The 9,563-nt window shown below is 35.9% G+C and overlaps 2 protein-coding genes across 2 annotated transcripts; both read left to right on the plus strand.

Moving 5' to 3' along the window:
- Positions 1-1,132: 1,132 nt before the first annotated feature.
- Positions 1,133-1,562, plus strand: LOC107726530 (granzyme B-like). Its single transcript, XM_016536154.1, has 3 exons — positions 1,133-1,309; positions 1,379-1,414; positions 1,512-1,562. Exons 1-3 carry the CDS (start codon positions 1,133-1,135, stop codon positions 1,560-1,562), a joined length of 264 nt encoding a protein of 87 aa, XP_016391640.1.
- Positions 1,563-3,391: 1,829 nt separating this feature from the next.
- LOC107726531 (granzyme B(G,H)-like) lies at positions 3,392-5,841 on the plus strand. Its single transcript, XM_016536155.1, has 6 exons — positions 3,392-3,449; positions 3,537-3,687; positions 3,825-3,951; positions 4,168-4,419; positions 4,530-4,679; positions 5,836-5,841. The coding sequence occupies exons 1-6, from the start codon at positions 3,392-3,394 to the stop codon at positions 5,839-5,841; spliced, it is 744 nt and encodes a 247-aa protein (XP_016391641.1).
- The last annotated feature ends 3,722 nt before the right edge of the window (positions 5,842-9,563 follow it).

The raw sequence follows: 9,563 nt of genomic DNA on the forward strand, positions 1-9,563 counted from the left end.
TGGTGACCAAGAAGCTGATGGTCACTCTAGTTGAGCTCCATGATCATATGTGGAGATGGGAGAAATCTACAGAAGGACAAACATCGCTGCAACACTCCACCAATCTGGGCTTTATGTCGATGAGGCAAGACTCAATCCTCTCTTCAGTGAAGACACATGAAAACACACTTAGAATTAGCAAAAAAGCACCTAAAGGACCCCCAGATTGTGAGAAACAATATTCTCTGGTCTGATGAACCTCAATTCCAAGCATCATGTTTGGAGGAAAGCAGGCACTGCTCATCACCTGCAGAGTACCATCCCAAAAGTAAAGTGTGCTGGTAGCAACCTCTTGCTGTGGGGCTGTTTTTCAGTGGCTCGTCAGAGTAGAAGGAATGCTCAGTGCAGCAAAATATAGAGATAGCCTTAATGAAAACCCAGTCCAGAGCATTCAGAACCTCAGACTGGGCAGAAGGTTCACCTTCCAACAGGACAATGACCCTAAGAACACAGCAAGTGTGGCTTATAGACAACTCTGTGAATGTCCTTGAATGGCCCAGCCACAGCCTGATCTTGAACCCAATCAAATATTTCTGGAGAAACCTGAAAATGTGTGTCTGCCCCCATCCAAGCTGACAGAGCTTGAGAGGTGAAGAGGAGAGGAGAAGAATGGCAGATAATTGACAAATGCTGATGAGCAAAGCTTGTCGCATTAAACCCAAAAAGACTTGAGGCTGTAAAGGTTCTTCAGCTAAGTACTGAGTTAACTTATGTACTAGATTGAATACTTATGCAATGTAATTATTTCAGTTTTTTTATATATATAAATGTATGAAGTTTATGGTGCATCAAGATTTATGTGGGGGAAAAAAGTAATTTAAAGCAGTTTAACATAGCATATACATACATGCATACACTGTAAAAAATGTACTGTAAAATGTAAAAATTTGGTTGCCCGTAAGCCTGTAAATTTACAAAAGTACTGTAAATCAATAATTACAATTGTACTGTAAAATTACAGAAAACTGTTTTTACAGCTATAACTGTAAAATTACAGTAGAAACGTTTATAAATATGTGTATATATATATATAGAGAGAGAGAGAGAGAGAGAGAGAGAGAGAGAGAGATTTAATTTTATGAAAAGTGATTAAATGTTGTTTTTATTATTATTACAGCTAGAGAAAAAGGTCAAACTAAGCCAAAATGTTGAACCGATATCATTAATAAAGAATAAAAAAGGCATCAAATCAGGTACTGTCTGTAGTGTTGCTGGCTGGGGAAGACTGCAGACTAAAGGCTCAGCGAGTTATCGCCTAATGGAGGCAAACGTGAAGATAATGAAAGACAGACAATGTAAAGAAAAATGGAAAGGAAGTGTGAAATATTCAATCTCAAAGATGATGTGTGCATATGGCCGTGGTGGATACTGCAAAGTATGTACACAACATAATTCACAGACTCTGTTTCTGGTTTCACTGAGATTAAACTGATGTACGATTCTAATTCATGTGTAAATCATGTGTTAAACAGGGGGATTCAGGAGGTCCTTTGGTTTGTGGAAAATCTCACTTCATTTGGTGATTTTAATGTCTGTAATTTACCTGAGCATCCTAATGTGTATACTAAGATTTCAGCATATCTCAAATGGATCCACAAAATAATAAAAAATGTTAATTGACTTCATGAAAACTTCTTGAATGTATTATTTCAGTAAAAGTATTACATGGTAAGCATCAATTCGAAGTGTCCTCATTGTCACAACCACATATAAGTATTACATGACAGACACATGTCAGTCACTTCACATGAGCAAGTAAGGCTCACATCTTGCCTACTTGATTAGGCAAAGAGTGAAAACTTCAAAACTGATCATTAAAAAAAAGTCAAAAAAAGGTATTTAAAAACGGAGCTTCTAAAGCACAGATTTCCCCCCACCCCCACATTTTTTGGTCCTTAAAATGCTTTGGTGTAGAACTGAACTAGAACTAATTTCTATGCATCTCACCTCAATCTACTGTTGCTAATTCCAAAACATCATTTCAGAACTATAATAATATAACTCATGCAGTTATGAGAGAGAAGAAAGAGGGAGTGAGTAAGCATGTGTGAATTATCTGAATTTGCACAGCTTGACAGCATTACTAATAGTGAAGCCACATGTTTAACTACTTAAAGAATAGTGACGTTAACACTTCTCTTCTGAGTAGGCCTGATTCCTGCCAGCTATAGAAGAGTGGACTGGCAGATATGTTGGATGGTCAAGATTTTTTAATCAAAGTTTTTAAACTTTGATGCTATGTCTATAGCTTTACAAATAGGCAGATAGAAAGACAGAGAGACAGACAGATAGATATATAGATGCCACTCGCAAACCCACTGTGTGATTGTGAGCCTCTACTTTTCAAAGTCAGAAAAGCTAATAAAACTACAAAAAATATAGCACTTTTCTGGTGTTATTTTAATGATTGGGGCAGTATTCAGCCCTTCCTCAAAATTCACCTCAGATTGCTTTTAATGCAAAAATCGTTAAATAAATAAATATTAATGCTGTCTTTGTTTAAAAGTTCTGATTGGATAGGAAAGATATTTGGGTGGACTCATGGCCAGAGCCCATAGACAGATAGCTCAACCGCTCAGCTATCTATCTATGACATCTGGTCTTGTTTCTGAGAAATGTCATGTTTTCCAGTAGTGAAAAAAATTTATTGATGAAATAGCATGGGCAGAGCTGATAAGTTTCTGTGCGTGAGTCTGTGGGAGAGGGCAGGAGTAAGATCATTTTTTATAGATAATAAAAGATCATTTTGTTTTAATCAGTGTAGTTAGATCAGTGTCTTTGTGGCGTTGGATTCTTTTGCTGTACTAGGGTGCAAAGCTCTTCGAAGTAACTGAAACAATTTGGCAAACTGGTAATGTGGTCAAGACCCTCCTGGACCCACTTTGGCCATGCAGTTACAGAAGAAGAAGAAAAAAGCTAATCAGAATCAATCATTTTAGAGCTGTTTTTTATTTTATTTTATTTTTTTAAGAATGCTTAATTGCTATGTGCTGATTAAGGGGACTTACAGCATCATGTCTTTCAGCCATCATTACTCCATGAACTAACAAGAAGGAAGGCGAAATCGGTCTGCATCAGATTGTCCTTGTTTATCCTGCATCAAAATGACAACTCTCAGTCTTTCTGGAAGGACATTAATACCTGTTATGACACTTCATAACAGTTGTATTATGAACTGTAAAATATTCAAATATCAAATTGCATGCATACATGCTTCATCCTTCTCATATCTTTTCATCACTGTTGCTTATGCTGCAAGAAAAGCAAACCTTGTGAGCAACTCAACGTCTCCACCCACCTTTCAGGTATATTTATACAGTGTTTTGTCAAGAGCTCACTGATTGTCTTCATGATGACCATCATCTCTCTGCTCCTGCTGGTCTCTCTGCTGCCACACCTGACCTTCACTGGTGAGACTGATTATTTAACAGCATTTATTATGATGTTTAATTGGTATGTACCGAATAAGCTGACTAACAGCACTATCTCTCTCTCAGCTCGTGTGAATGTGGGAATAGTGAATGGCACAGAAGTAAAACCCCACTCCAGACCTTACATGGTTTCTATTAAGAAGGACAAGACACATGTCTGTGGTGGATTCCTCATCTCTGATGAGTTTGTCATGACTGCTGCACATTGCTGGAATGGGTAAGAGTTTTGTTTAGTCTGAACTGTGTTTCATGTGTTAAAATAATTTTGGCTGACATAACACTTGCAGTGCAACCATATATGTCATAAATGAGCAGCATCATGACTCAACCCAGCACAAAATGCTTTTTCAACAGAAATGAGATTCTGACAGTTGTGGTTGGTGCTCATGATTTAAGGAAGAGTAAGAGTTCTGATCACATCGGAGTGAAGAACTACATCCCACATGAGAACTCTGATCTGAATGACATCATGCTTTTAAGGGTAACCAAATGTAATGCTACTAGTTATTCAAAATAGTGATCAGTACATATAAAACTAGTGATTCCTGATCAGATTCTAATCATCACCACCACAAATCACCTTGACCTTCAGGGCTTCTGTACTAACCTCAACATAGCAGTGTAATCAACTGCAGTTCGATCTTATAAAAGATTATTAAACCTCTTTATTAATAGTGGTTGTGTTTTTGAATTACAGCTACAGAGAAAACTCAACCTAAATAACTACGTTAAATGGATATCATTACCAAAGGTTGGGGAAGATGTCGAAGCAGATACTATCTGTAGCGTTGCGGGCTGGGGACAACTGCAGACTAACGGCCAAAACAGCAATCGTCTAATGGAGGCAAGCGTGTATATATTGAATAAGAGAGAATGTAAAAAAAAATGGGGATCAATCTACTCAGTCTCAAAGATGATGTGCACACGTGGCCATGGTGGATCCTGCTTTGTACGTACAAAAGATGATTCACAGAATTGATTATGTTAATTTATGAACTGAGTGTCGACAGATATAGTATTTGGCATTTTAGTGATGTGCTGATCTGGGTTTCTTCACAGTATTCCTCAGGAGGTCCTTTGGTTTGTGGACACACTGCAGTTGGCATCACAGCTTTTGGATATAGATTACAGTGCAATTCACCTCAGTATCCTAATGTGTACACTAAGATTTCACCATATCTTCAGTGGATCAACCGCATAATTAGAAATGTGAAGCGAGTTAAGTTCTTGAATTCCTCTGCATACACTGAAAAAAATAATATGCTAGATTTACGTAAAAATATAATGCATAATTTTTGCATCCCTCTTCTTAAGTAAATTTCACATGGAATTTTAGTGTTACTTAAGAATCTTTAGTTGGCAATGCTTAAATATTTGAGTATCCCAATGAATGGTTTTGCTCAAATTTATTAGCTGGTGTAACACAATATTTTAAGTAGATTTTACTAATACATTTCTAAAGTAATTTCTACAATAAAAGTCTTGTTTACATCATTATAAAATTTAAGCTCATTTAGAGTGATAATTTTAAGTTTTTGTATTTTAAAATACCTAGGTACTGCTCAGTACTTAAAATGAGTTATACAATGAGTGGAAGACATAACTGGTGAATATTAAATGACTTCTTTTTTTTTTATTTTTTTTTTACAAATGCAACTTAAAAATCTCTTAAAACATTTTTGAAAATGACTAAAAATACAGATTACTGAACAACAGTAAACATTCTGTAACAAATAACTAAGCATCAACATGCTTTTTTAAATATTTGTGGTGTTGTATGCTTGTGTGTGTGTGGTATAGAGTGGAGTATGTTGTTAATGTTTGTGGTGTTGTATGCTTGTGTGTTTGAGTGCAGTGAAGTGCTGAGTATGTAATGTGTGGTGTTGTATGCTTGTTGACTTGCATGTGTGAGTTTTGCAACGTTCTGTGGCATTAAAAATGCATTAACAAGACACTTAAGTATTTAAATACCATAATTATCCAAAATCATGTGTGACCGTATACGGTTGATATGTCTGTAAAGGACATCATATAACGTATATATTGCCATACATCTATATATATTATAGAGACTATAATATATATAGATGTAAATTATAGAAAATATTTTTTTATCTTTGTGGACCCTGAAGGTTATGAAATGTATCCAAGATACTAGTAAAGTTAAAGGAATGTTTATTATTGGAAAATAACTAACAGAAGTAGTTCTCAGAATTTAAATCAAGATTTAACATGGACTGACAGCTCAACCGTAAGGTAGAGTTTTATATAAAACATAAATTTAAAAAAAGTGCTTGGGGCTATTTATTAGATGTCCACTAATAAGAATTTTAAGTTAAATATTTTTTTCTTTAGCTCCTTTTAGGGGTGAAAGTTAAAGGTATATATATATATATATATATATGTGTGTGTGTGTGTGTGTGTGTGTTTGTGTGTGTGTGTGTGTGTGTGTATGCCATTCTACAGAAGTGGTGCAAATTCAGGCTTGTATGAGTTTGAATATTTTGAATTTTTCTTTTCAAATTTATTTGTAAATTTGTATTGCATTGCATGTGAAATGCATAAATTGAATGTGGGTACACTAGAATCTTTGTATGTTTTTCACAATTTCAGCAAATTTTAAAGTGCCCCTATTATGCTATTTGGAAGGTTCATAATTTGGTTTTTGGAGTCCACAGCAACAGGTTTACATGCATACAAGGTCAAAAAAAAAAAAAAAAGGTTATTTTTTTTATAATATGCATTTAATTTTACGTTATTTCTCAACGACTCTCAAATGGACCCTTTTCACAAGACTGTGATGATGCGTTTCAGCGGTCATCAGCATCGTAAATCCTCGAAAGTTTTTTATATTTAGATTTTTTTTTAAATGTATGTACATTTATAACAATAAACTTTGCATTATATCACATTTGCATCAAATTATTTCACAAAAAATAGTTAACGCTAATGCGAGGGTGTTTCTAATGCAGCGTCTATGGGAAGGACGGTAAATTTGACATTAGTCTCTGTCATTAGTCTCTCAATTTTTTTCCTTTTTTGAAAGTCATTTTTCTTTTGCTATTTGAGCAAAAAGGAATGCAAAAAAATATATCTGTGGTACTCTCCCATTCACTGCTCTCGAAGTTTACCCAACTATGACGACTTTTGCTGCTGAGAAACCTGTAAATGTGAAAAAGGTCTATGATTCGTTCGAAGATTCATCTTTCCAAACCCCTCTTTTGCATGAGGTTATTCTGCTCTGATTGGTCAGATGACCCAGTCTGTTGTGATTGGTCTACTGCGTACAACGCATGTCAGAACATCCATTCTATTATGACAATGATAGTGCTTCACTCTGTTCTAAATATAAAGAATCAGAGGGGAAAAAGTTGTTTTACACATGTCAGCGAACCGGACCCACTGCTTAGTAAAGACCCAAACAATATGGTAATATGCGTTAGCCGAACCCAGCCATGGAGTACTGATAAAGCACTGCAGTTTGTAAACCAACTTATTGCTCCATCCTTTATCATGACTCCAAGTAATAAGAACTACAGACATTCTATATTAATCAACACATTTCTAGACAATAGCAGGCCCACAGCTAATTAGCAGAACTATAACGTGAGTTAGCCGGAGACCTACAGCTGCACTGAGTGTATACATAACACACAAAACTACATGTTTTGCATGCTCGACAGAACATTAAAGAAACAATTATTAATCATACTTACAGGTCGTTATTCGGAGGAGCAAGCTGGTCCAAACAAACTGGTCACTGACCCATCTTTCAAGGACAACCGGTTTACGAATCCTGCGTTGAACTCAACGGAGTTTGGGGAAGCAGCCGTAAATGAAATGACAGGAACAAAACAAGAGGTTGTGATTATACTGCTGTGGTATCGTAGTAAAGATTCATTTTAACCGCTGATTCTTCACAGCCTCATCCTTTGGAAGTGAATATAAAGTGAATTCACTTTCACAGTGCAGAGCACAGCATCTTCTCAACATTACGTTATCCACATGAATGAGCTACAGCGTTTGAGGGGGTTAAAGGGTTAGTTCACCCAAAAATGAAAATTCTGTCATTAATTACTCACCCTCGTGCTGTTCGAAACCCGTAAGACCTTCGCTCATCGTCGGAACAAAATTTAAGATATTTTTGATGAAATATGAGGGCTCTCTGACCCTCCCATAGACAGCAAGGTAACTACCACGTTCAAGGTCCAGAAAAGTACCAAGATGATCGACAAAGTAGTCAGTGTGACATCAGTGGTTCAACTGTAAAGTTACGAAGCTACGAGAATACTTTTTTGCGCAAAGAAAACAACTAACGACTTTATTCCACATTTTTGTCTCTACTGCGTCACTTGTGGACGTGCGTTCACAATAGTACCATGACGCGAGCGTGTGGCGGCGCTGCCCCAGATCCGGCGTGATGACGTCAGACTGTAAAGTTTGAACCACTGATGTCACACGGACTACTTTGTCGATCATCTTAATGTTATTAATGACAGAATTTTCATTTTTGGGTGAACTAACCCTTTAATCTGTTCCCGGGATGTCCATTATGCAAATGTATTAACTTGAATGTTATTCGAAATTAAAATGACTTGTTTCAGCAATTCAGTCAACTTCTTCTTTTTTTTTTTGTGTGTGTTTCGGTTGTGACCTTAATGTTTATGACACACCCTTTACTCATTTAATTCACATACCAAGTCACTTAATGATGATATACATTTTTTCTATACTTTGTGTTATATTACCTTACCAATACTTTACAAAAAACTACTTAACACTACTGCAACCCTTCTTCTAATATGAAGGCCGAAAGATTGATGGCAAATTTCACATCCTTCTCTCTGACTACTGTAATCAATCTCTCTAAAAATTGTTCCCTCTTTTGGAAAGTTGTGGAAATTATGTCACAGAATATTACTTTGGTATTAGAGCAAATGCAGACACAAAAATTGCATCTGCTGTCATCTCCCATTCACCCCTATAGAAGTTTACCCAATGTTATGATTTTTTATACATAAAAATAAAACAAATGAATGTCACTGCTGAAATATGTCAATACCAAAACAGCCATACATTGTTTAATATTGACAAAAAGTGTTTCGGAATTGACTGTTTTGGGTTTGACAATTCAACCTTAATTTGCCCTTATCGTGAGGACAGTAAAATGCAGTGAACAGAATGATATGAACAGAATAAAGTCACTAAAAACAAAAATTATATCTTGTTTTTATGAGTAACAGGACGTTCAGTAATGACACTTTTTAAAACACAGCCAGGTTTGCTAACATTATGGCAAATTTATTTCAAAATGCTAAACAGTATTTATTCACCATGTGGTCCAGGGTGGGAAGACTACTTAATCTGTCTTCCTGATCACATGGTTTGGGGTGTGGCCAAGTACTGAATCAATCCAGAGAGACTGTTTGTCTGTGTTTCAGTATTGACAAAAAATGGGGGACAGCAAATATCCTATATAAATAAATTATTATTATTATTTTTTTTAAAGGCCAGAAAAAACATGTCAGCTAAATTTCAACTTGACAAGGCACAATAGGATGAGGTTTAAAAAATTTTTTTTATTTTTTTAAGTGTAGTTTAGACTAGAGGGTTAGACTGGGGGACACATGCCATTCAATAGAGAAGAACATGTAAACCATTAAATTTAAACATATGTAAAGTTATTACATGAATTCTTTATACTGCCTCTTATAGTAATGAACTTGATTTTTTTTAAGTATGTGTCAGTTGTCCATGTCTTAAAAAACATATATATGGGGGGACATACATGTACATACATACATATGCATGCAGGTGAAACCATTTGTTAGGCTTCAAAAACAAAATAAATTCATCAGAGAGATAGCAGGAACATTCGGAGTGGCCAAATCAACAGTTTTGGTACATTCTGAGAAAAAAAAAAGAATGCACTGGTGAGCTCAGCAACATAAAAAGGCATGGACGTCCACGGAGGACAACAGTGGTGGATGATCGGAGGATGGTAAAGAAAAACCCTTTCACAACATCCAGCCAAGAGAAGAACACTCTCTAGGAGGTAGGTATGTCACTGTCAAAGTCTACAATCAAGAGAAG

This window comes from Sinocyclocheilus rhinocerous, unplaced genomic scaffold (assembly GCF_001515625.1).
Source record: "Sinocyclocheilus rhinocerous isolate Xijiao unplaced genomic scaffold, SAMN03320098_v1.1 scaffold276, whole genome shotgun sequence".
Taxonomy (NCBI): Eukaryota; Metazoa; Chordata; class Actinopteri; order Cypriniformes; family Cyprinidae; genus Sinocyclocheilus; species Sinocyclocheilus rhinocerous.

What these genes read in the sequence shown, in the direction of transcription:
- LOC107726531 (XM_016536155.1), top strand. Translation starts at nt 3,392, where the DNA reads ATGACCATCATCTCTCTGCTCCTGCTGGTCTCTCTGCTGCCACACCTG. An exon ending in GCTGCACATTGCTGGAATGG is followed by an intron (nt 3,688 to 3,824) that starts GTAAGAGTTTTG and finishes CTTTTTCAACAG; the next exon opens with AAATGAGATTCTGACAGTTG. An exon ending in ATGACATCATGCTTTTAAGG is followed by an intron (nt 3,952 to 4,167) that starts GTAACCAAATGT and finishes TTTGAATTACAG; the next exon opens with CTACAGAGAAAACTCAACCT.
- LOC107726530 (XM_016536154.1), top strand. Translation starts at nt 1,133, where the DNA reads ATGTTGTTTTTATTATTATTACAGCTAGAGAAAAAGGTCAAACTAAGC. An exon ending in ATCGCCTAATGGAGGCAAAC is followed by an intron (nt 1,310 to 1,378) that starts GTGAAGATAATG and finishes TCAATCTCAAAG; the next exon opens with ATGATGTGTGCATATGGCCG. An exon ending in GCCGTGGTGGATACTGCAAA is followed by an intron (nt 1,415 to 1,511) that starts GTATGTACACAA and finishes TGTGTTAAACAG; the next exon opens with GGGGATTCAGGAGGTCCTTT.